Source organism: Pan paniscus, chromosome 1, assembly GCF_029289425.2.
Source record: "Pan paniscus chromosome 1, NHGRI_mPanPan1-v2.0_pri, whole genome shotgun sequence".
NCBI classification, from domain to species: domain Eukaryota; kingdom Metazoa; phylum Chordata; class Mammalia; order Primates; family Hominidae; genus Pan; species Pan paniscus.
Genome location: NC_073249.2, coordinates 92,246,148 through 92,272,894, shown reverse-complemented (window position 1 = coordinate 92,272,894; position 26,747 = coordinate 92,246,148). Strand labels below are relative to the sequence as shown.

General features: G+C 42.0%; 1 protein-coding gene across 1 annotated transcript; it reads right to left on the bottom strand.

The window, feature by feature from the left end:
* Positions 1 to 977: 977 nt before the first annotated feature.
* FCRL4 (Fc receptor like 4) lies at positions 978 to 24,061 on the bottom strand. Its single transcript, XM_055109982.2, has 12 exons — positions 23,963 to 24,061; positions 17,494 to 17,551; positions 16,838 to 17,092; positions 15,499 to 15,753; positions 14,910 to 15,194; positions 13,806 to 14,093; positions 9,237 to 9,350; positions 8,034 to 8,061; positions 6,490 to 6,572; positions 6,194 to 6,262; positions 3,313 to 3,344; positions 978 to 3,224 (listed from the first exon to the last, which is right to left on the bottom strand). The coding sequence occupies exons 1-12, from the start codon at positions 24,059 to 24,061 to the stop codon at positions 3,138 to 3,140; spliced, it is 1,653 nt and encodes a 550-aa protein (XP_054965957.2). The 3' UTR covers positions 978 to 3,137.
* Positions 24,062 to 26,747: the final 2,686 nt, after the last annotated feature.

Genomic DNA, 26,747 nt, shown 5'->3' with positions numbered 1-26,747 from the left:
GCAAGATTAGGGAAGAATCATGTTATTGGACCTCTTTGAATGGATCCAGAGTACGAGAATATTTGTGTCTTATGAGAATACTCACCCAAGGCCTTACTGAGGAAGATCTCAGTAATCAGGAGGCTGTGATCACCTGCTCTGGCTGAATGTCAGGCAGCCTCTTTCTCCAGTTACTCCAGCGATTGCTCAAAGGGCTCATTAATGAAGCGGCCTTGGTGGAAGGTGCAGAGTTTATGGAAGGATTCAGTAACATAAGGATGTACTCACCCAGGCCACTCTGACCACTGCTAAGTGCCCAATTGACATACACAGAGGCCAAACCTGAGCCTCTGATGGAGAGTCAGCTCCTCAGGGGCCTGTGTACTCTGTGGTTGTGGATTATTTGCATTGGATCCTTTCCATCATGGAGAGGGCAATGATTTTCCTTACTGAAATAGTTGATTCATTCATTCAAAAATATCGATTAAACACCTACTATGTACCAGGCAGAGATCTAGGTACTTGGGGTATATCAATGAACAAAGAGAACAAAGTTTGTTGCCCTTAAGAAATCTAGTTTTTAGAGAGATGATATGCAGTAAGTGTAGTAAATCGGCAACGTTTGTTTCAAAGTATGTTTGAAAGTGGTAAGTGCTATGGAAAGAAAGCAAATCAGGGTAATGGAGACGGGAGGTGCTAAAGATGGGGGGAAGTAGTTTCCAGATTTACATGTGCCTCAAAGCCTTGAGTCACCAGGGCAGACCTCAAAGCCTTGGTGGATATCAGGGAGGAAGAGCATTCTAAGCAGAGAGCAGCCCATGCAAAGGCCTCAAGCAGGTATTTACCTGATGTGTGCAAGAAGCAGTATAGAAGGCAGCGCTTCCTCAGTGAAGTGCTAAGGGGAAGAATGGCAGAAGACTGGAGGCAATGGGAGGGATCAGGTGGAGCCTTGTGGGCACTTAGGGCATCTGGCTTTCACTGTAAGAGAGATGGGGAGGCACTGCAGGGTTTTGAGCACAGTGACCGCAGTGCTGAGAATGGGCTGTGGGGACGAAAGGGAAAAAGAAGGGAGACACGAGGCCACCACTGTAACAGAAGTGAGCAGCACCTCAGACAAGAGTAGAATAATGGAGTGGTATAACGAGGTGGTCTTCTGGGTGTAGATATTTTAACTCTTTATTATGGAAAATTAAAACTTGCAAAAGTAAAGAATAGTATAAGCCTCCTCTTCTTCCCATAATGTACCCTTCACTCAGCTCAAGAAATGGTGCACATATGACTGATCTTGCTACATCTATACCTACCCACTTCCTACCCACCCTCACCTCATCGGGTTATTTCAAACCAAATCACATCATTTCATCTACTAATTTCATGTACACCGAATCTACGTTAATAAGCTTTAATCTAATACTTCAGTATAAGCTCTAAAAGTGAATATCCTTTTGCTTTTATAAAAACATCACTACAATAAACTATCACTTATATCCAAAACACACAACAATTTCTTAATATTAGTATACAAATTTTTCTTAGTATTTCATAGGTAGTTTTTTTTTTTCTTAATTTGAGTCAGGATCCAAACAAGACCCACACATTCCTTTTGGTCAATATGTCTCGTCTCATTTAATTTATATGTCTTCTATTTTTCTTTTTCTCTTTTTTGGGGGGTGATACATGTGACAAATTCATACATTCATATAATTTGTAAAGATCAAATCAGTGTAATTGGGATATCTCTCACCTTAAATATTTGTCTTTTCTTTATGTTGAAAATATTCTAATTACTTTTCTTCATTTTTCTTCTCTCTCCCTTTCTTCCTCCCTCTCTTCTTTTTATTTCATTTTTTTCCCATTTATTTGTTATAGAAGCCAGGTGATTTGCCCTATAGAACTTTTTCTCAGTTTATGTTTTGCTGGTTGCAATCCCATAATGTTATTTAAACAAATTCCTTTTCTCCATGCATTTTCTATAAAACAAGTATTCAGTTAGAAAGACTTGAATGGATTCAGTTTTAACACTTGGGGCATGGATAATTTGTAGGTGGTATTGTACGCTTCCATCAGGAGACCTCTAATATTTGGCTGCTGGTTTTTGTCAATTATTTAACCAGTAGGTGTATCATGAAATATCCATACAAATTTGTGGCTTCCTATTTCTTTTATTCCTTCTTCATTTATTGCAAGAATTATTCTCATATAAACTAATTAGTAACTCAAAGACACAGTTCCTACAAGAAAAGCAACCTTATTTCCTTTGAGAGGGGAATGGTATTTAGAGAATAAAACCTCTCTGCAAGGAGTGCTTATTGCTAAGGGGTTGGTAATTATTTCAGTGAACAGACGTAGGAAATATTTATCTTTTTTTAAAGGCAGAGTTTATTATGAGTTTGTACTAATATTTTAAGTTCAAATTTAGTTTTGGAGAGTTGGTACTTAAGGTTTTAATTTTATATTTGTGTCTCTTTTCTCTAATGTTGCAAATCTTTGTCACTAATGACATTAACATAATTATCATTTGCTTTTGGAAGCGCAGCCTAGAGCTTCCATCTCCAGCTCTTCTGATGTCCTCTTTTAAATTCCTCTCTCTGTAAACCATTCCAGATGGGTTCTTTAATCTGCAACTGAATCCTGACAGTGTAAGCTGTGCGGGCAGAAGTGAAGGGGCTTTTCATTGTTTGCACAGTGCCTGTGCAGCCACTCACAGTTAAACAAACTGATGCAAGTGAGTCTCCAGTGAGACAACGGTTGTAGATGTATTAAGCAGAGATCCAGGTCACCCAGTCTTTTTCATCTCTGCAAATCCCAATTCACCAAAATTTGTGCTTCTGTTTTTCATAACAGTCCTTCTCTCTCTTTATCCCCCTTCTCTAAAGCAGACCCTAGGGAATACATTAGGTCAGGCCCACAGCAAATACTACAGGGTCTTCTCTTAACTGTGGATCCTGGTCATTTTAGTGAAGTCTTTCAGAGGCCATTCCATCCCAACATCAGAGTAGACGAATGAGTATTCCTGGGAGTGAATGCATATGCATGAGAAGAATTAGAAAGCTGGAATGAGTTGATCATTCCAGGGGCCGCAAGGACTGCACTGGGCCTGGGACTTTGGACAAGGGAGAAATCACATGAGTAGGACGTTCTCGTAACTTTTCATTCTCTTAACTTTCTTCATCCTTAGAGCTGATCTTTCCAGCTGAGTTATCTGGGTGTTGTGTCTTTACCTCAGAGTAGACAACTGAGACATCCTGAAATGGAAGAAAGAAGTGGAAACCAAGAGGGAGTGTGAGGCTGCAGGTAATGGTGGAGATAAAACTGTGGGGAAATGAAACTCACCTTATCCTCTAGAAGTGTCCTGGAGGTATTAGCTGTGGACAGAAAGAGAATCACTGGACTATGGGCATAATGATGCACTTAGAACTCAGTCTGTTAGCTGATGCCCTAGAGTCTGAGAGCCACTGGGCCCTGTCCACCTCATCCCCTCCACCTCATCCCCTAACATGTCCTGCAATACATTTGACTTTCTGTTCTACCATTTCTTAACCCAGCCCTCTGCAAGTTCTTTTCAAGCTCCATTGATCTGTAAAGTCCTCCATCAATACCACACTAAGAAACCTCACACCCTTCCTCTACCAGATATTGAGAGATTATTTTTTTCTTAGTTTTAGTTCTTGCTTCTCTTAACTTACAATACTGTCATCTCACCACCCCCGATTGTTTGGCAAGTTCCCATTAGAGTACTCCATATGCATGCTCTGTGAGAAAAACTCTCTCCTACATTAACAAGTTCTAGTTCTTGATTTTTATTGCCATGATTTCCTAGAGTTGGAGCCAGAGTGAGAGGTAAGTTTAGCAGATGTGATTTGGTGAACCATGCATATTAGAAATTAAGAGTCTCAGAGTAAAAGGTAGAATTATCAGAGCAGCAGAGCAATTTTATGGAGAGAGAGAGCCTGAAAAACAGATACACTCTGGGGCACTTGAGGTTTCTCTCTGTTTCTTACTGTATTGTTACCATATTCTTACCCCAAACCTTTAGGGGTTACAGATATTTTTAATAATATGATGGAAGCTATGTACTCTCCCCAGAATAATGGTCATATGCACAAAACTTTGCATATGATTTCAGGGGCTTCATGTAAACCTTAAGGAACAGGTGAAGAAACCATTCTACAAATCATTAATAATTCAAGTGTCTGAAATGTAACTAGTCCATCAACAGAATGCTTGGCTTAAATGGTGTTTTGATAAATATGTCAAGGAAAGAGTATGAAGAAAAGCAAAATGATCAAGATGGCTTTATAAGATAAGATGTACTCAATCAACCCAAGAAAGGTAGTGGCCATTCTAATGCTGCCATTCAAAGGGGATCCTGATTAATGGAGGTGGCTCAGGGAACAAAGTGAAAGACAAAACAAGTGATCAGGTGATATATGTTGGTCAAATATAGTAATAGGCTGTGCATGCAGAAAATATAGCAAGACAGAAGACTTGGTGTTAGCTTTGTCCTTTACTGGCTTTGTGACCTTGAGAAAGTCCTCCTCTGAGTCTTATGTATAATACTTCATTTTCATAGAACACCTTCAGCATCAGGTTACAACTAAAATTCCTAGATTTTAACTTCCCAAGTGAGGTGCCATGGGTGGATTTATACAAGAAATAGAGAGAATTGCTTGTTTCCTTGACTCTAAGAACCCAGGTTAATCAACCAAAGCAAGGAAGTGTGGGGAGGAAAAAAATAAGATTTGTTGAAGTGATGTCTTTAGAAAGATGGATCAGTTTACGTCCAATGTGTCTCTGCTTTAGCTTTCTGAGGTGAGAGTAGCAGGTTATAGCCCCCAGCCTGGTGAAGGAGATCTCAGAAATTCCTCTTGAACTTCTGAAGTGATGTTGAAGTGATTTCCCTGATACTGGGATATAGAGCTCCTACCTCAGAAAGCCAAAGTGGACCATAGGTTGCAGTTACCTAGAGAGGTATTTTTCTAACAACAGATCTCAATTTGTTAGTGGGTCTTGAAATGGGGTCTGAATAGGATTAAAGAAGTGAAGTAGAACTTCAAGAAACAATTCAGCTTATTGTGGCCAAAACGGACTAACAGGGACTGGATTTATCTTCCCATTTTAAACAATGAGAAAAAAGGACAAAACAGTGGTTTTCAGATATTGAACCAGTTTACCACTAAGCTGTGCATGGACTTGGGAGTTCAGAAAGAGCCTGGCTTCTGGCTTGAAGCCTTGCTGACTTGAAGTGACAGAGACCAACAGTTCTGTTTTACTGAAGCAGCTAGAATTTGCAGGACAGTACCAGAGAGACAGGAGGAAAACAGATCGAAAGCTCCAGAAGTCTGCAGAGAGTTCTCCTCAAGTCTTTGGCTGAATACTGATAGGCATATTTGTAAGATGAAAGTATCTTAGGCCGGGGTAAGAACTACCAGAAAAGAACAGGCAGAATAATACCAGAAGCTGATGCAGATTTTGTAATTAATGGACCACCTGATGTAGAATCCCCAGAAATGCATTGCTTTACTATCAGGCTAGATTAACCCTACTCTAAAGGTTGCTCGAGACTTACCCTAACAAAGCTTAAATAAAAGCAAGCCTCAAAAGGATCCAACTCATTCCAAATAACTTACCTTGCTCCAATATAAAATTTAAAATCTGACAGTAATTAGAGGAATATAATACTGTAAAAATCACATTTTCTAACACTTAATTAAAAATGCCATGCATATATATGTGTATATATATACACATATATACACATATATATGTATATGTGTATATATGTATATATGTATATATACACACATATGTGTGTATATATACATATATGTATATATACATATGTGTGTATACATATACATATATATGTATATATATTCTCAGCACAATGCTTACCACATAGTAGACATTTTACAAACATTTATTCATTCAGACCTAAGGGAGACCTTAGTACATACACTATAATGATCACAATATCTATCAGAAGGATGCTTAATTTTCATCCTGATCATCAGCAAAAGTATACTGTGTGTATTTCAGTGCCTATCTTCCCTCCTTAGAATCTAAGCTCTCCACTGCAGGGATTTTTGTCTGCCTTGTTTACTGATTGACTTCCCATACTTACAGGAATACCTAGCACATAGGAGGTGCTCAGTAAATATTTGTTGAATGAATGAATGTAGTTTGCAGCCAGAATCTCTTCCCAAAGACGTACCTTCCCCTTCTTCTCCCAGCTGAGTAGTCTGGATCTCAGAGTATACCAAATCTCCCTTTTTGGGGTGTACTGGAAAGAAAAGACATTTTCAAGGCTCTTCCTGTTAGTATTAAAGTGCTACAGATGCCTCTTCCTAAGCATCATCTCCACTCTTCTTGGACACATAATGGAACAATTATCTGGGAATATCTGGATTTGGGGCACTTTAGGGAGTCCAGGGGCATTTCCCAGGGCTGAAAGCGCATTATCTTTCCATGGCTGAGGCCAGGAACAGCTTCCTAGAAGGGAATCCTCACCATCAACATACAACGACTGAAGCTCCACCTGGGCAGGGCAGATTGAATGGGAGGACTCTCCTGGGCCTGGAGCGGGAGGGAGCCTGTGAGACACAGAAACACATAATAATCCCTGGAACACTGTAACATGCGGGAGAGTGAGATACCCAGGGAGAGCGGCAGAGGAGAAAGAGGATTTGGAGAAAGTCAGCAGCCAGTAGGGAACTGGAAAGCCTGAATGGTTTAATCAGAGTTTCAATAGGTCTATATAGAGTGAGACTGTTCTTTTTAAAAAAAACCCTGGGGCTGTGGTATGGACAGGCTGCCTGGAAACAAGGTTAGGGAGTCTCTGACATCATAGTAACAATCATCGTCTCATAGTTAGAATGATTACTCTTGTTTGGTTAAAAAATACTGGCTTTCCAGCCTGGGCAACATAGTGAGACCTTGTCTCTACACAGAATAAAATAAAGTTGGCCAGGCATGGTGACATGCACCTGTAGTCCTAGATACTTGGGAGGCTGAGGTGGGAGGATTGCTTAAGCCTGGCAGGTCGAGACTGCAGGAAACTGAGATGAGGCCATTGCACTCCAGCCTGGGTGACAGAGCCAGATCCTGTCTCAAATATATACATAATGGCTTCTTCATCATCAGGAAGTAGTGAGTAAATGTCTTTACTTTACTGTTGGCCTGGTGCAGTGGCTCACACTGTAATCCCAGCACTTTGGGAGGCCGAGGTGGGCAGATCACTTGAAGCCAGGAGTTTGAGACCAGCCCAGCCAACATGGTGAAACCTGGTCTCTACTAAAAATACAAAAATTAGCTAGATGTGGTGGCTCACGCCTGTAATCCCAGCTACTTTGGAAGCTGAGGCAAAAGACTCACTTGAACCTGGGAGGTGGAGGTTGCCGTGAGCTAAGATCGTGCCACTGCACTCCAGCCTGGGTGACAATAAATACATACATACATACATACATACATACATACATACATAAAATGTCTTTACATTGTAATGTCTGTACAATCCAAGAAGGAATTAGACATAATCCACACTCTTATTCCTTACCTAAGACTGAGACACTGACATAGAAGGAGGAAGATGACAGTATTTTCCAAATGGAAGTTAAGGACATAACGTTTAATGAGTATATATGCGTGTATGGTGCAAAAAGAAGATTATTAGAAACATAGAGTTCTCTGGAAAACCTAGAACATTTGTAGAAAATCTAGACTCTAGTCATTGTATGCATAGTTATAGTAACACATTGTTTAACTTAATTATAGTACAAGAAATATTCTGTACTTTATAACCTTTGGTATTATCCATTTAGATGAGTAGGTTAAGATCAAATAAGAAATCTATTATTTTGCATGTATTGCAAACTATTAGCTGACAAGCAAAGTTCTAGGAAGCTTCATTTTTGACCAATTCATGGAGTGTGAAAATGGAAGTATCTAGCCACAGGGCCAAAGAGGTATAACTTGACCTAATTTCATAACCCCACAGTTTTCCATATTGTGTACTTGGGAAACTAAAAAGGAACTGGCAGAAACTGAGGTCTCACCTGGTTTCGTCTCCCAAGAAACCAACTCCTGCAAAATAAAGCAAAGACGCATTTTTGTCAGCAGAGGGAGCTCTTTCTCAATGACTTCACGTAACAGGAGCTATCTAAGAGAGGTAATCAAGACAGTCAATTCAAACACCCGCCCAGTCCTGGGTTTTCATGAAAATGAGGTGAAAAAAGGATTGTACAAAGCATATAACTTGTTGAGGCCAGGACTGCACACTGCACACTCCTGAGTTAAGTATGTAATTGTTTGAGAATTTATTAAGACTCAAGTCTGTGTTGAAATCCCTCAGGAAACATTACATATAACCAAAGTGTCACTTGGAGAGTAGTGAGCTGTGGGTGAACTTCGAGGAACATCTGTGGCCATGCCCAGAGGAGCACTGGGCTCTGACTCAGCCCCACTAAGGAGAATTGGTCAGAGGTCCAAAGCTCCCTACCTCCAGTTCAATGCAGGACACACAGAAGGTGCTGTCAGGAATCTGGAAAGTTGAATTGAATTAAGAGACAGAGTTGAAGGATGTGGGTAATTATTCTAGAGCTGAAAAAGGTTCTGCTCCTGTCTTCTACACCAGGTTTCTTGGCATCTAAAGCCAGCCTGAGGTGGGCTGAGGCAAGAAGTCTTTGGAAGCACGCAGCAAACAGTGCCTGGGACAGACCATCTCCAAGAGGCAGGGGAGGCTGACCTGAGGAGAGAGGGGCCACTGGAGCGCCAGATGGCAGGCTCAAGCCTGCTCAGAAAAGACCCTGAAAAGCCAGACCCAGAAAAGCCCCTGAGGGGACAGAAGGATAAAATTAGCCAGCTCTTATTCTCAATCATTTCTGCAGAGCCTTTAGTTCATTTTGAATCTCCATTTATGGTGGATTTAGGATAGGCTGAAGTATCTAACTGCCCAGTCTGTATGAACCAAAGAAACTGCCTAAGTAAACTGTTCAGATAAAGTTTTTGGAACTTTACATTAAAAATTTCACTCTTCCTCCCCTTCACTGAGACTTAGCCAATCAGACTAGATATGAGCAGCTCTCATTCATGGCTTCTGTTTGCAAAACTGCCCCTTAAGGAAGGGACGGACGTGAGTGTGTGTGAACGCTGGGAGTGGAGACTTGGGAGAGGTGGCCTGGTGGCCACTAAGGCTGTCTGCATGCTGAGTTCAGGGTAAGGAACAGGGCAGGAACTGTGGCAAAGAAAAGAGCACAAACCTGACTTCCTCTGACGCCAGCAGTGAAACAGCAGGGCCACAGCCAGGAGAAGAGCACTGAGCAGCCCCCCAGTGGCTCCCGCGGCGACAAGACCATCTCTGTTGCCTGGGGTCTCTAAGGGAAAAGGACCTGTGTGAATCTCAGTGGAGAGGTTCAGGGTTTGGGATTGCTTTTTCCTCAGCTTGGTTGGGTAATGAGCCCTGGAAGAGAGAAAAATCTAAAGGACTAGGACTCATAAAGACATCTTGGGACAGGTTTTGGCCAGAAAACTCACATTGGGTGGGCCAGGGCCTGAGTGGAAGAGGAAACAGCAGCTCCCTCTACCTTCAGTGAATCATTTTAGAAACTAACAATTTAGGGGAAATCCTAATGTTGTATTCTGGTAAGCTGGCTTCCTGCAAATTGCCCCCCAGACACCTGGAGAGATACTGTGGGATTGTGGCTTGGCAGCACCTAACTTAGGAACAGCAAACTGCCTGAGACAGAATGAAAATTGCACCACTGATTACGGCACCAATTGAACCAACAGTAACTCTGAGATTGCTCCGCATTGGGACACCACGATGAAATGGCATCAGCCTCCTTCCTCATAGAAGCCTGTGCCTGTGTGCTCTGAAGGGCAGGAGAGAAAAAAACGGATGGAAAAGTACACATAATCAATAAATTGTTAGGGGCTTTTGATATTTCCATGGGGTCCGTTCTCCTATCCTTTCATCCACGGAAAAGGAGGTTTCATTCAATTTACTTATTTATACAACAAATATTTACTGAGGCTGCCCTGTGCTGGGCATTGACCTAACCCTTGAAGATACAAGAGTGAACAAGACATTAAAGTCCCTGCTCTTGAGTTTATAACCCAGGGAGGGGAGACAAGCAATAAACAAATAAATAAATTTATACCATGCCCTGTAGTGATGCGCTAAAGAGCAAAAAGCATGAGAGAGGGACAGAGAGTGGAGAGTGGGGCGTGGTACTTTCCCATATGTATTCTTGGTCCCCAGGTAAACCAAATTCAGACCTCAGACACAGGTACCACAGAACTGACAGAGAACATGCAGGTAGTAGAACAACAGCAACACTGACCATGATTTCCGTTTATTTTCATCTATGATTTTGGGCACAGAGGAGCCATTGGCCAGGAGTGGCTGGTGACATTTCTGATATTATCCTTCCCTCCTCCACAATACCAACAAACCTGCCCTTTGACCTATGAGTGGTTCCACCAATAAACAGTATTCAGTGGACAGCCAGCCCAGCTTCCCAGCCACAACAGCTGAAAGAGGAGGGTGGAGAGCAGGACAGAAATCTAAGGACAGAGAGGCTTGGCCACTACATCCTGTATTGAATCTTTCCCCATTGCCTGCTGGGGCATCCGCCGGTGCAAAATCAGAATCAGCCACACCCAGGCCTAGGATTCTAGACTCAAAGGGCAGAAAGCAAGTTACTCTACCTTCCTGGTAACCCTATTTCCTAAAAGAAATGGCTACTTTGGGGAAAGTAATTGAAATTTGTCTCAGTTAGAAAGGCACAGATTCTAAATCCAGGTTGTTGGATTAGAATCCCAGCTCCTCAACTTACTCACTGTGTGGGCAGGGAAAATTATTTAATCTCCCTTTGCCTCAGTTTCCTATTTACTGTTGTAAATGAGTTAATACATGTAAAGTGCTTTGAACAGTGCCTGCCACTTAAGTGTTACGTCTAGGGAAATACTAGTTCATATTTTGTGGTCCTGACACCATGCCCTAGACTCTCAGGAAATTCAGGCTGCTCTCTGATTAGCTTAGAGGACACCTCCATAGGTTAAGCCTGCTCCCACACAGCCCTACCCCAGACATCCTCAGTCCATGCTATGGATTGATTTGTGCCCTTCTCCCCCAGATTCATACGCTGAAGCTCTAACCCCAATGTGATGGTATTTGGAGACAGGGCCTTTGAGAGGTAATCAGATTTAGATGAAATCATGAGGGTGGGGCCCCAAAGATAGGATTAGTGCCCTTCTAAGAAGAAACACCAGAAAGGTTGTCCTGCTCTCTCTCTCTGCCATGTGAGGACACAGCAAGCAGGTAGCCTTCTGTAAGCCAGAAAGAGAGCCCTCACAAGAATCCAAATTATATTAGTGCACTAATCCCAGACTTCCAGCCTCCAGAACTATGAGGAAATAGATTTCTGTTTTTTAAGCTCCCCAGTCCCTGGTATTTGGTTATGGCAGTTCAAGCTTCCTGAGACAGCCCACCTTAGCCCAGTGCATGAGGCTACTGCAGAGTTTCTCTCTTTGCTATATATTCTCTTATTTCTAAGCACGGGGATTTTGCATAAAGTCCATGATTAAAAAATATTTAGGAGGGAATCCCTATTCCATCAAACATCACTGGATCCTTGACGTCTGTTTAATCTTTGAGATCATCTGTTTCCTTAATAGATGTTGACACCTGCTTTCCAGGGCTGTCATGAGAATAAAATGAAATGATACATGTGAAGTGGCCAGTTCACTGCCTGGATCAGGAGAAGCTGATCCATTCTGATGACCTTAACCCCCAAAAGGAAGAGGAATAATTTATACTTACCAACAGATTCACTGTTATCTCCTCAGAGATTATAATCTTTGAACTTCCTGAGGTAAACTTTTCAGAATAAGAGCCTTCCTGCAGAAGAAACACCCTCTACCATCAGTGTTACTCTGGATTTCAGGGCATTCAGGAGTCTTTCGAGGGAGCCCTTGGCAGCTTGCAATTTTGCTAATCCCTTCTTCCTCTCCCCTCATCTGATTCTTGAAATGCCATTGAGCCCTGGAATTCAAGACCAGACTGGGCAATGTAGTGAGAACCTTTCTCTATGAAAAATAAATTAAAAAAAAATAGCTGGCCATGGTGGCACATGCCTGTAGTCCCAGCTATTTGAGAGGCTGAGGTGGGAGGATCGCTTGAACCCAGAAGGTCAAGGCTGCAGTGAGCCAAGATCACACCACTGAACTCCACTCTGGACAATAGAGAGAGACCCCATCTTAAAAAAAAAAAAGTCATTGAAATGACATTAGCTCAGTCTCAGTCCTTCTCTGCTGGGAATTACACCCAGTGATCTTCCCAGACTGAGATGCAGACTGCTGTGGTACTTAGTTCTGGGGAAACACCTCAGTCTCTTAACCTGGTGGGCCCTGCTTGATCATAAGACTTGCCTCGAGGGAGCTGAAGGGAAAGTTGAGCCGCATCTGGGCCATTCGCATCGCAACCCCTTGCTGGAGCCTCTGACTAAACTGTTCAGGTTTATAGCTTTGACCGTCAGAGCTGACTTTGTATAAACAGTGCAGCTGTTTTTGGGGAGCAGTCCCCAAAATTTAGAAGTTGGAAATATTGTAAGGATCTGGAAAGAAAACTTTAAAAAGTATCTGCTGAATAGATAGAATACTAACAGGTTATGTCCCAGAAATTGAGCAGGAAAATGTTTCAAGAAGGAGGGAGGGATCAATTATATCAAAAGCTGGAGGTAGGTCAAATCAAATGGGAACAGTTTTCCACTGGCCTTAGAAATATGGAGATCATTAGTAATTTTGGTGGAGTGAGGCAAGCCTGGTGGTGATGGGTTTAAGAAAAAATCAGGGAGGTAAGGAGAGTGAATTGAGGAGTTTTATTGTATAGAAAAGCAGGGAAATCTAGCTTTCTAGTAATGTAATAAAAGCTAGATTCTTCATTTCTTTTCTCTTTCCTTTCTTTCCTCTTTCCTTTCTTTCCTTCCTTTCCCTCTTTTTTTCTTTCTTTCTTTCTCTTTCCTCCTTTCCTTCCTTCCTTCTCTCTTTCTTTCTTTCTTTTTCTTTCTTTTTCTTTTCTTTTCTTTTTCAGAGAGCCAGGAATACAACTAAACCTGAGATTGAGGAGGAATTGAAGCCCAGTAAAGACCACTTCCTTAGTGCCAAGGTAGCTGAGTGAGAACATAGCTTGGCCCAGTGTGGCTTCTCAGCGATGGAGGAAGAGATGTATATGAGCTAAACCTGTGATATCCCAAAGTAAGTCTTCTCTCCTCAATGGACAAAAGTGGGCTCTGTATCTGCTCTCCCTGCTTCTTGTGAGTTTCCTGACCCACGTACAATTTGGCTGCCGAGAATCCCTCAGGATTCTATTATAGTAATGAAGTAAAGAAATGCCTCGTGCTTTTGATTCTGTGGACTTGAGGCTGCAGGTCTGATGTGTGTGGTGTGTGTGAATGATTTACTGAAAGGAGAGGTGTAGTTGATACTGTAGGATGACACGGTAGGGTGACAGAGCTGTGCCCCACCCAGAAACACTGCTAATGAGGTAAGGCTCCTCTTGGAGATGAACACACAATGGACCCAAACACAGACAAACAAAATCACCTCCAAAAAGCAAAATGGCTCCCAGCCAGTATTACCTCACTACAGGACCTTACTCTGACCTGAGTGAGTTATTACCATTCTAATGGAAGAAATTATTTATCACAGTGGAGCATGGCAAAATGGAAACAGAAACAGCAGAGTCACAGGGTAATGTTAGCTATCCCCACCCTTAATTTGAGGAAGTTTGCTGAGAATAAATAAGGTCAATAGAGATTAAAACTCACCTCTCACAGTGACATTCAGCACCACGCTCTGGACAGGGCCGTAGCTGTTGTCTGCTGTACAGTAGTATCCCCCTGCATGGCTCTGTCTGACGGCAGGGAGCTCCAGCTCTGCTCTCAGGGAACGCTGAGTTTTCCTCCCCAGACTCTCCTGCATGTCCTCTCGGTGCCAGGAGAATGTGGTGTCCCCTGTGCCTTCAGCCACGGAGCAGACAAGGACCAGCATCTCCCCTTCAACCGCCTGGCCCCCTGAGGGCTGGGTCTCCAGGAGCACCCCAGACACAGGGATCCCTATGTGAAAATGAGACCACAGGTGGGGGTCGGGTGTGAAGGAGGGCAGGGCTAGGTAGCTGGGGTGTTGGGCAGGGTTACTTTTTATGTGACTTCAAGATATACTCTTCAGCAGGCACTAGCATTGTGGCCAACAGACCACAGATTTAGCACTGAGAATATCACTAAATGTGATAAGCTTTCCATCCTGATATATGAGGCCCCAGGAAAGAAAAAAGGACTAACCCTGAAGAAGCATTTGGGTTTTGTCTGACATCCTGGCTGGAGGTCTGAGTTGTTTTGAGGGACAGGTAATAGCAATAGCGGCCATCATGGCACTAGGCTGGACCACATCTGTTTTCAAAAGTCATAATTTTGTACCTAAGTGATATTTATTGGGCCTATCTATCTATCTCTCCTTCTTTTCTGCTGTACACATCATAGGCACTCACACTGTTCATTGCTACTGACCAGGAAAAGGTGGATGCTTGTCTTCTAAATAGTTATCCTTAAGATCTAGCCATTCTAGAATCTGCCAAATCCCTAGCAGGGCACCTTATTTTCTTGTTTTGTTTTGTTTTCCATAGCTCTCAAACCTAACTCCATGAGTCAGCTGTGATTCTGAAGTGATAGAATTTCAAAGGAAGACTGAGTTTTTAGGAAAATGGAGGTAGAAAAGAAGTCATGTATTTCTTTTATTATAGTACTTCACTTCTTGGCCTAAGCCTGGTGCCTCTGTCAGGATGATAAAACCCATCTCTGCTACATAGTCCTCATGCCTACAGAACCCAAGGGGCAGAGAGAGGCAGGGAAGATGCCTGGCTCTCCAACACTCACGCTGCACATGGATCTGTAGTGAGAGACTGTGCTTGTGGATGTTACCCATCACTGTTTCAGCACCACACCAATAGGATCCTGAGTTTTCTCTCCAGACGGTTGGGAGCTGGAGTTCCGGGGACGTGCTCCAGTCTGACAGGATGACCTCGCCATCTCTGAAGAAGTTGAAGTGAAGTGGGATGTCTGACCGCTCTGGAGGAAGCTGTGTTTCACAGCTCAGGTTTACAGAATTCCCCTCTGTAGGCTGAGAGTCTGTAGCTTTCAGCTCTGGATGTGGAAATAGTTCTAGAGAGAAGAGGTAAGTCAAGTTCTGAGCACGAGAGTATTTAGGACTCTGTGAGAGACAGGTTTGGATGCTCAGTCCCAGGAAACTTCAGACACACAGCAAGATAAACTTATCAAGCCCTCTATCACAGTTTTCTTCTACAGGATTATTCAGGTCCAATCACCCCACTTTCTCTGCCTCTTAGAGGATTGGTGCCTCTCATCTATCCAGAGTTTCAATAGTAACCCATAAATTCTTTCCTTACATGCTCAGTTTCCTATCCCTGTCATTACTAAGCAAATCTATATGAACTGAAAGATTCACCTTGAATTTTAATTATTTTGAAATTTGATCTAAATACATCATTCTCGTCTCCATATCCAATGCATCGATAATTGCCATTGTTATTTGAACTTGCTTGTGGGATAAGAAGATCCCAGCTTTTATTAGAAATGGAAAGAATGTTTCCATTCCAAGTATATTTCACAGCAGTCAATTTCTCTTTCCTCCTTCTGTGGCATCTCAGAACCAATGTGTCACCTTCAAACACAGAATATGGTGCCTGCAGGATTAAGGAGTCTGGAAAAGACACAGAGAGGAGATCGTCATTCAAAGCATTCCTGCTACCTCCTTCTTCTCTTGAATTACAAAGGCTTTATTGTTTTCTTCTTTCTTCCACAGGATGTAGTTTCCTGATCCAAGCTCACGAAACTCCTCCTAAATCAGTGTAACATGCTTCAGGTACAATTCCTAAATAAATCCCAGACTCACCTATTTTATCATTCAAAGTCAGATTCCAAAGATAAGGAGTCTAATACGGAGAATAAAAGCTGAGGGAAGGTGTGATCAAAATCTCTGACATGATAGAGTACAGCAGAACTTAACACCAACCTGCTCACCGAGTCTCAGAGCAGGAGCTATGAAAGAAGTGGCACTTAGAGAACTACATGAGGATCTCTTCCTGGACATTGGAGTGTGATTTGTAGCAGGATTCTTGTCAGAGACACAGTCTAGGTTCAAGGGACAGTGGATGTGGTCCTTTATGGGAATTCCTTGCTGTTCATATTCTAATAATTCTAATTTGAGGTTAGCTATATCTCTTCTTTCTTAGATGACTGTGTTGAATGCCTACTCCTGTAGACCGTGCCCTTGGAAGTGACCAAAATCATTATCCATCAGGTAAAACTGGACAGGAGGAGCTGTGGGAACTTGATGCCAATCAGAGGGAAAACTAGGAATGAGGAAGGGACACATAACAACGGGTGGGGATAAAAAGCATCAGGTTGGAGATTTCCCACCTCTGAGCTCCTTCGATGGCACTTTTGTCCTCAGCACATTTACGTGTGTGTAATTTCTCCCTTATGAGGCTATAAAGCCCTGCAGGGCAGGATCTGAGACAGCTTCATTTTTGTACTCCCTAAAACTAACTCATTTTCTTGACTGTGTAAGTGTGTGGGGATGTCGATTAATATTAACCATTTAAACTCAAGTTTCAGTAGTAGTTTGGAAAACATTTGTAGACATTGGAGGGAAAATATGAAACTAAAGGAGCTGGGATCGAGGGTTAGAGAGGAATGAAAGACCCCAGTTCGTGGAATCTCCAGGGAGCTAAGATAAACTGATACCATTTATAAAGTTTCAACTAATTCACCTTCTTTCTCACCTGAAGAAAAGAGCAAGCGCACAGGGTTACTTCGTGGGGAGCCCCGGGCCTGGCATCTGTACAGTCCAGATTCCCGAACCTCGAGGGTGTTTCCTGCGGTCAGGGTCAACTTTTCTACCCAGTAGTGCCCATGATACCATGTTGTTTTCTCTGTTGCATAGAATTGAAATCCATTGCAAGTCAGAGTCACTCTCTCTCCTTTGAAGAATGTGGTCCATGGAGGATGGACGGAAATCACAGGTTTGTGTGCAGCTGCTGAGGAGGAAAGAGTAATAGGTCTGAGGTGGAGGTGCCTGCAGTCCCAGCTGCAGTGGCTTGTGTGGGTTACAGTGGAGGGCATGGCTTGGGAGATCCCTAAGATGCCCCCGGATGACTTCTGTTTACCCAGGTTGCAGGTGAGCTGTGCTCACCTCCTGCAGGGTGCAGTGGCTGCTCAGCGGTCTATAGCAGCAGATTGGCCTTTCAGAGGTGGGGGCAGCCCTGGCAGGATCCACTCAGCAGTGATAGATGATGGGAGGCTCACAAACCCTCTTACTTGTTTCAGTGAACCAGGTCCTCAGGTAGATAGTTGGAAATTGCATTTCTCCTAGACTCTCACCTGGGATCTTGTTGTTACAGAGACCTCTCTAAGATGAGTTCTTGTTTGTGAAGGGTACCAGAAAATGCCATCTCCAGATTTGTCTCTTTGGCATATGGATTATTTTGAGCTAAAGGCTATTGAGAATCACCAGAAATAGGAAAAGTCTAAAAGCAAGGCACAAGTTTTCCTTTATAAGTAAAAAAGGAAGTTTTCCCTTATAAAGGAAATTTCCTTTTGTAAATATGTCTCCTTCTCCCATACCAGGAAGAGGAAGACTCTTGACAACTTTCATCAATAAAGAAGGCATTGACTTAAATATGCATAAAAACCCTTGTTTACCATGTTTTTCCTAGTCCATCCACCAGAGCTTGCCTCCCCAACCCAGAAGCCCAAAACTCCTTTCCCTTTGTTTAATCCAAGATGGTATACAGGTTGAGTACACTTTATTCAAAACACTTTGGAACAGAAGGGTTTTAGAGTTTGAGTTTTTTTTTCAGAGTTTGGAACATATGCATAAACCAAAAATCTGAAATATGAAATGCTCCAATGAGCATTTCTTTTGATCGTCATGTCAGTGCTTAAAAACTTTCAGATTTTGGACTTCAGATATCTGGATGAGGGATATTCAACCTGTGTAAATCTAAATCATCTGGCTGCCTCCTTGAGCCATTTTTTTCTTTGTAAATTCCCCTGTGTATGTACATAATTAAAACTTTTTTTCACTTGTTAGTCTGTCTTTTTTTTTTTTTTTTAGACAGAGTCTCACTCTGTCACCCAGGCTGGAGTACAGTGGCACGATCTCGGCTCACTGCAAACTCAGCCTCCCAGATTCAAGCGATTCTCCTGCCTCAGCCTCCTGAACAGCTGGGACTACAGGCGAGTGCCACCACACCCAGCTAATTTTTTGTATTTTTAGTAGAGACAAGGTTTCATCTTCTTAGCTAGGATGGTCTCCATCTCCTGACCTCGTGATCCACCTGCTTCAGCCTCCCAAAGTGCTGGAATTGCAGGCGTGAGCCACCATGCCCCGTCTAATCCATCTTTTATCAAGTTAATTTATGGGCCCCAGAAAATTAACCTGTAGAGATCAAGAGAAACTTTTTCCTTGCCCTCTTAAGGTTTGCTGAAAAATCAACTGATGAAAAGCAGATTCATAGGAGAAATGGCCTACAAATTTATTAACATGTACAAGGAAGAATTACAGAGTGATTCCCCAAATATACCAATAAGGCCCAGATACTTACACAGCCATTTTTAGAGGGGAGTGGGGAGAGGGGGAATGTAGGTAACTCTTTTGAAGGGCAATCAATAATGACTATGGTGAATTAATGGATAAATGGTTCTATTTGGAAGATGAATGAGCCTGAAGGATAGATATTTTGTTGTGATAGGGTCTGTTCAGGTGTGGTTACACCCGTCAGTCTTCTTTTCTAAAGTAGAGAGAAGGGAAGAACAACTGTTCTTACTGGTGGGTTGGTTTGGTCTTTAGGTGGATAGGGAAAAGTTTCTTCTGTTGATCTTTAAAGGCCTTTAATTCAAAATACTAGTTATACCAGGTGGCCATATTTTGGGGTGAAATATTTTGGTTTTCTTCAAACCTAACATAGATAGAGGGAAATTTTTTCCCTCCCGTACATGTAGCATGAGCATGTGGTGGGATAGGGGTTGTAGATGGAGTGAATATAGAAATTGGGAGGTCAATTAGACAGTTATGGAAAGTGATTTAAGTTATATTTTTACTGACAAGAAATATAAATGGGAGAGGTAAGCAGGCTCTGTTTGTCATAAGAAATATATCCAGATAGTTGCAGACAATAAGAGTGTGGGGAGGTAGGTGCTCCTAACTTCCCAGACCTCAAAGGCACTCTCTTGTGACAGTAAAATACTAACCCTACATGAAGGTAGGCCCTAAAATCTTTGAAGCATTTGTGGATAGAAACTGAAGAATTCAAGGATAATGCAAATTAAAAATAAGAGGCCTAATTCTCCCTGCCAAAAGTAAGTGACTTCTCTTCCTCTTTCAGAATTTCTTTCTCTGTCCTTTTCAAATGCATGTAAATGTTTACACTGGTTAAATAACCAAAACAGCATGGTACTGGTACCAAAATAGATATATAGACCAATGGAATGGAACAGAGGTCTCAGACCTAACACCACACATCTACAACCATCTGATCTTCAGCAAACCCGACAAAAACATGAAATGGGGAAAGGATTCCCTATTTAATAAATGGTGCTGGGAAAACTGGCTAGCCATATGTAGAAAGCTGAAACTGGATCCCTTCCTTACACCTTATATAAAAATTAACTCAAGATGGATTAAAGACTTAAATGGAAGACCTAAAAACCATAAAAACTCTAGAAGAAAACCTAGGCAATACCATTCAGGACATAGGCATGGGCAAAGACTTCATGACTAAAACACCAAAAGCAATGTCAACAAAAGCCAAAATAGACAAATGGGATCTAATTAAACTAAAGAGCTTCTGCACAGCAAAAGAAATTATCATCAGAGTGAACAGGCAACCTACAGAATGGGAGAAAATTTTTGCAATCTACCCATCTGACAAAGGCTAATATCTAGAATCTACAAAGAACTTAAATTTACAAGAAAAAAAAACCCATCAATAAGTGGGCAAAGGATATGAACAGACACGTCTCAAAAGAAGACATTTATGTAGCCAACAGACACATGAAAAAATGCTCATCATCACTGGTCATCAGAGAAATGCAAATCAAAACCACAATGAGATACCATCTCATGCCAGTTAGAATGGCGATCATTAAAAAGTCAGGAAACAACAGATGCTGGTGAGGATGTGAAGAAATGGAAAGGCTTTTACACTGTTGGTGGGAGTGTAAATTAGTTCAACCATTGTGGAAGACAGTATGACAATTCCTCAAGGATCTAGAACTAGAAATACCATTTGACCAAGCCATCCCATTACTGGGTATATACCCAAAGGATTATAAATCATGCTACTATAAAGACACATGTACACGTATGTTTATTGTGGCACTGTTCACGATAGCAAAGATTTAGAACCAACCAAAATGTCCATCAATGATAGACTGGATTAAGAAAATGTGGCACATATACACCATGGAATACTATGCAGCCATAAAAAATGATGAGTTCATGTCCTTTGTAGGGACATGGATGAAGCTGGGAACCATCATTCTCGGCAACCTATCACAAGGACAGAAAACCAAACACCGCATGTTCTCACTTGCAGGTGGGAATTGAACAATGAGAACACATGGACACAGGGCAGGGAGCATCACACACTGGGACCTGTCAGGGGTTGGAGGGCTGGGGGACAGACAGCATTAGGAGAAATACCTAATGTAAATGACAAGTTGATGGGTGCAGCAAACCAGCATGGCACATGTATGCATAGGTAACAAACCTGCACGTTGTACACATGTATCCTAGAACTTATAGTATAATAATAATAAAAAAATAAGACTATTGCCTGGCTCACAACCCAGGGAAGTCCTGGGAACCACCTTTTTGAATACAAACATCTAGAGAGATAGTTCCTCCGTCTCTCTCAGTTCCTGTGGGAGAGTAAGGACCTAACTTTGGTGGGCTCAGCTTTCTCCAATGTGCTAAACTACCTGCTGCTGTAAAGACAGAGGTTTGTTTCCCTTCAGTTACTTAAGACAGGTTGTCTCGCCAGTTACCAGGATAAAGTTAAGATGAACTAGTAGAAGAAAAGTTGCTGTCAGGCCCTCTTACTTGAGGCCTAGTTATTGTTTATCTTGAAAACATGTATGCATGGGCTGTATCTAATTGGCTGTATGAGGGGGTGGAATTCCTTTCTGACTTTGCAGCTTCTTAGTGGATTGTCTGTGATGCTCATCATATTCTGGCTTATTGCTTGTTCAATAATACCTACTTTCTCTACTACCGTTGTGGAGAGGATTTCTGAGCTGGGAGGAGATTTTGTTTTTAATTATATATCTTCTAAGAAGAAACTGTTTCCGAGGCTCTTTTTAATCTGAATGTTTATTTTCTGAATTTTGTAGTTCTGACTTTGTGCCGGCTAACAACAAAAGTAACTACAACACAAATTATTCACTATTAGAAACATTCACTCAAACGTCCTTACCAATATAATACTACTATCTAGCCTTCTCCAAGATAAGTGCTTTGGTAGGCTAATCTTTCAATGGGTGTACAAATGAAAATTGATTACTATTTTAGATTCTGTTGAAGATGCAGTAATTTATAAACTTGGTAAAAGTTATGTGGAACCACTGCTCTGATGACTCATAAAATCACTAAAGAGTATGGCAGAGCAAGACCTATTAACGATTATGAAGGAGAAATCTATAATAGGGAAAACACTTGTTTGGCTCTCAAAAGTCAGTCCCAATGCTCTTCTCTCTAACCTTCTGCGCACTAATGTGTTTGAAAAAATGAAGTATTAACTTTCCCACCTACATGATCCAGGTCTGAATAAAGGGATGTCAGAGAAATAATGCTAGGGATGGACTAGGGAATAGGGATTCTGGGAAAATCTTCTTCCTTTATTTGAAAGAAGAGATGCACACTGGGTGCTCTTTGACAGCTTCACTTCCCTTCTCCACCTGTCTCCCTACTTCTCCCCACTTTCTGCCTCGAACAAAGTCATGATGCCTGGAGCTGTGGCAGCTACCACATTTTGAAAAGTCAATATTAGATTCATGCTTTGCCCTACAAACTGCCTGTGATAATGTAACTTCTGTGAAGTAGAAAATAAAACAAATTGTTTTCATTTGTATTAATTTTCAAAAATAAAATTTCAATTTTGGGGATTGCTATTTACTATGAAATTTTTAATAGAATAAATTATTTTCTCCTTGGAACCTTTTTTACTCAGATGAGGACTGTCTACATTTAAAGATTTTCAGGCAATTGCTTTTTGAAAGCTTAAAACTTTAAACATTCTTGCCTTTGTCCAGAAGAACTTCCCAAATAGATCTTTCAGTTACATCTAAATGTGAAGAAAATGCCCTTTCTCTGTTTGCGGGGAAAAAAGAAAACTGTAAAATAACCCAACTGCATGTTTTACATGAAGAAGTTAAATGTTCTGTTTGGTAAGGTGAAACATCTCTGTATCTCTGCAGAATTTATTTTATTTTATTTTTCAGATAGAGTCTTACTTTTGCCCAGGCTGGACTGCAGTGGCCTGATCTCAGCTCATTGCAACCTCCACCTCCTGGGTTCAAGTGATTCTCCTGCCCCAGCCTCCTGAGTAACTGGGATTACAGGCATGTGCCACCACAACTGGCTAATTTTTTGTATTTTCAGTAGAGATGAGGTTTCACCATGCTGTCCAGGCTGGTCTTGAGCTCCTGACGTCAAGTGATCCACCCACCTCAGCCTCCCGAAGTGCTGGGATTACAGGCATGAGCCACTGTGCCCAGCCTCTGCAGACACTTTTTAAAAAGAAGATTCTGTCTTTAAAGGTTGGGACAGAATACTCTATGTCATCAGTGGGAATGGGGCTGTGTTTCTGCTGAAGAGAATAGAAAACCCTACCAGCTATATTCCTGGGAAGCACCTGGATGCAGGGCCATTGGGACTTAGGCAATAGGTCTTCTACTGGAGGGAAGGAGAGTTGATTTCCTTTGATGTATGCAACTAGACTCTTCTTTGCTCTGAGGAAGCTGCCCCTGCTATGTGCAGGTGGCCCTATGGCCAGGAAGGGACATAACTTTTCATGGCCTTCGTGTGTTTGAGACTGAGTTGATGGGCTCTGAGGTTAACCACATCCCTAGCTGCAGTTAATTCAAGGCACTTTTTGTATTTCATTTCCCCATTCTAGAACCACTAGCAAAGTCTGCCAAGTTATAATCTTGTCTCAGGAAGGGTGTATGGGAAATAGTCTGTGTCCACGGCACCGAGGAGGGGAAGAACAGCAGAGTGAGGAGCTGCAAGAGACAGTGCACCTCAAGGGGGCCAAGGCCCTTGCTGGCTCCAGCAGCTCCTAGGGTGCGCTATAGGAATGGCCAAAACACCTGTGAGGCAGCTGCCTATAGAGGATGGGACTTTTTGCTGACCAGTAGGATAGATGGAGACTCAGAGTCATCATAATTTGAGCTATTAACAGAGAAGTGTGTCTCCATGGGATGCAGGAGTTGGGGATAAATTTGTTACACATGGTTAGTGGAAAAGCTGCTGGAGCCCCAGCCTCCCCCTCTGAAGTATTGGCTTATTTCTACCCTTTTCCTCTTGGGATGCTATGCATTCCATCAGGCTTGGCTAGAATCCCACATCAGGCGGGGTGACAGCTCCTCCTCCTGTGGACGCTGTGACACATATCCCAGGCCCTGCCATGTTTAGCCAGCACAATGGCAGTTTTGGTTTAAGAGAGTGACCCCCAAATAGCCTGATTCTTAGGGTCAGGGTCACCACATGAGCTGATGTCTCTACATCCCTGCAGCGCTCAGGAAAAGGATGAAATGGACAACAGGGACTCTTGTAAGTATTTGAGATAAAATATAGTTATTAGGGTATCTAGAGACATAAAGGAGCAAAGAAAATAAGGACTTACCAGATTGTCCACAGACTGGAGCTGAAAGAGAGTAAAGAGCCAGCCATCAGCGTAGGCGAAGAGTCCCGAACTATTCACCCTGAGAGCCCATACACTCATATGCTACTTCCAACCAAGAGGAAGAGAAACACGTTCCGTTCCATCCATCCCAGGGAAGTGGGGAAACACAGTGGCCAGACGCTCAGGCTGTGGACTCAGACAGTCTGGTTTGAATTTTAGCTGTATGACCCAGGGCAAACCACATGAACTTTCAAGTCTCAGTTTTCTCATTTGAAAAATGAGGCTCATGAAAGCGACCTCATAGTAATACTGTCATGAGTTAGATCAGTAAGGTTTCAATTAATGGCTGCTGTCATTAATTTTTTAGTATGGGGCTGCTGCTGATTCCTCTTCTCTTGACTCAGAACACTTATTATCATAGCTAATTTGGAACTCAAAATGAGACAGACAGTAGAGGGTAGTAGTTAAAAGCCTAGTTTCCAAAGTTAGATTATGGGTTCGAATCCTGACTCTGCCACTGTACTAGCTGCATAAACCTTAGGGACAAGACCAACATCTTTGTGCCTTCATTTCCTCATTTGTAAATGGGAGTTATAAAAGTTCCACCCGATCAAATGTTAGATAATTGGATACATTTATACATGGGGTGCCCTTAGAAAAGTGGGATGTAGCCAGGGCTTAGCACAAATTAACTGACATCCTCACACATTATCCTGCAACTATTTGTGTAATATTTTTCTCATATTGTCGAGTCAGATGTTCTTGCATGTGTACGTTGAGGTTCTATTGAGAATGTCACCTCTTGAGGGCAGAATCTGTGTCCTTCAGGTCTCTGCATCCTCTATGGTGCCCAGCAGTGTGGTATGTCAAGTATACCCATCCATTCACTCCTTAGTTCCTATCATGTGCCAATCACACTAATAGGTCTTCCCTTAGTTGGGGTCTGGGGATCAGGTGGGAACTAGACAAATACGCTTAATAAATATTTAATGTACAACAGACTGACTGTTCTTTAATTCCCCAGTTGGAGCAACTAGGAAATCCGTGCCTCATTTGGACAAACACTGACAAGTGGTACAAAAGCAGGAAGAAAAAAATCAAAGGGAAACCATCTTATCTCTTCTCTTCTCATGCTCTTTGCAAACATCAGAACAGGTTTGATCTTAGAATACAGAGAAGGAAATAACTATTCTCAGCAGGTGATCCTTTCTACCTGAGTTCACAATCAGGACTTGATCCTTCACAAAGAACTCAGTCCATCTTTTCCTCTGGGTCCTCATGCTCTGTGACTTAGGGACTGAACCTAGCCATAGGTTTCTTTTTGCATAAACAAAATAAGTCCATTTGGGGGTAAAATGATTTTCCATAGGCAATTCATAGCAAAAGTAGATGAGAAATACATCTTTGGAAATCAATTATTATCATTTTCCCCTTCTACCAGTAAATCATTATCTTTCCTTTTTGTTCATTTTCTGCTGTTCTAAAATGGGAGTAAAAATCCATGATTGCAGCAGCAGAAAAGAGGGCTTTTGCTCATGGTGAGGCTCAGCTTTGCAGCAAGCAAAGGTCTCCTCTCCATCACTTACCAAAGGCCAGCAAGGACGCCCACAGCAGCATGGAAGCCTGCTCCAGGATTGGAGAAGGAGTTCTGAGGAGACAAGCCAGGTCAGCCCAGATTGCCAAAGCAGCACTTGCCTACACCAGCACCAGCAGTGAGCTCAGTAAGCTTCTTCTCTGCATAAAGCTGATTGAGATAATGAAGTGAAAGGGGGAAGTAGAGGAATCTTTCTGAAAACACCAGACAGCAATGTGGACCAGTGTGAGAGAATCCAGACCACAAAAATCAAAATTTAATAGAATTAAGTACTGCTGTGACATCCTGGGGTGAATCACTTCTCAAGGCTAAAACTACTCTAGTTTCAGAACTCTCTAGGCTCTGTCTTTCAAGGAAATCACAACCTATTCTCTCTGCTACCAGAGATGAGGTGAGATTGCAGGCCTATTGAAATCCACATAATCTAAGGATGTCCCTGAATCTCCCCAGAGATGAAGAATTTCTCATTCAACACAGAAAAGGCCTCCTCTGACCGCTGATACCTCTACTGGAACACCTCCAGCAGGCCGTCTGTAGACCTGATGAAACATCTCAATCACAAGACAACTCTCACCTTGTCTGATATATATGAAAATATCCTGACTCATCAGTCCTGGGGGAAGCCACAACTTTTGATCTGAGTAGAAGGCAAGCTGAGGAGTAAATTATAGCCCCATCATGCTCTTCCTAGATAATAGGCCATAACATTTTTACTTAATGTCCTAGAATCCAAAATTTGCTACAGGAATGTCTTGGCAAATATATATTGATTGAAATACATATGCCTGGTATCTGGTGGCAGAGAGAAGAAGTTGTGATTTCCTTGAAAGACAAGAGGCTAGAGAGTTCTGAAAATATGATGGCTTTAGCTTTAAGAAGCGATTCACGTCAGGATGTCAGAGTGGGTATTTAAATAATTCTATTAAATTTTGATTTTTGCCATTTGGATTCTTTCACACTGGGCAACATGCTGTTTTGGTGTTTTAAGAAACACCTAATGCTCTCCCTACCCATAACAAACCTGCACACTCTGCTCATGTATCCCAGAACTTAAAAAAAAAATTAAGAAAAAAATGGAAAAATCCATAGTGACGTTTTTTGGTACGTATAACATTTTGGTATGTATAACTCTTTAAAACTTTTTTATGCTATTATCTTGTGTGTGTGTGTGTATATATATATATATACATA

What these genes read in the sequence shown, in the direction of transcription:
- FCRL4 (XM_055109982.2), bottom strand. Translation starts at nt 24,061, where the DNA reads ATGAGTGTATGGGCTCTCAGGGTGAATAGTTCGGGACTCTTCGCCTAC. An exon ending in TCCAGTCTGTGGACAATCTG is followed by an intron (nt 17,552 to 23,962) that starts GTAAGTCCTTAT and finishes GATTCTCAATAG; the next exon opens with CCTTTAGCTCAAAATAATCC. An exon ending in GCTGGGAGAAGAAGGGGAAG is followed by an intron (nt 3,345 to 6,193) that starts GTACGTCTTTGG and finishes TTCTGTCCACAG; the next exon opens with CTAATACCTCCAGGACACTT.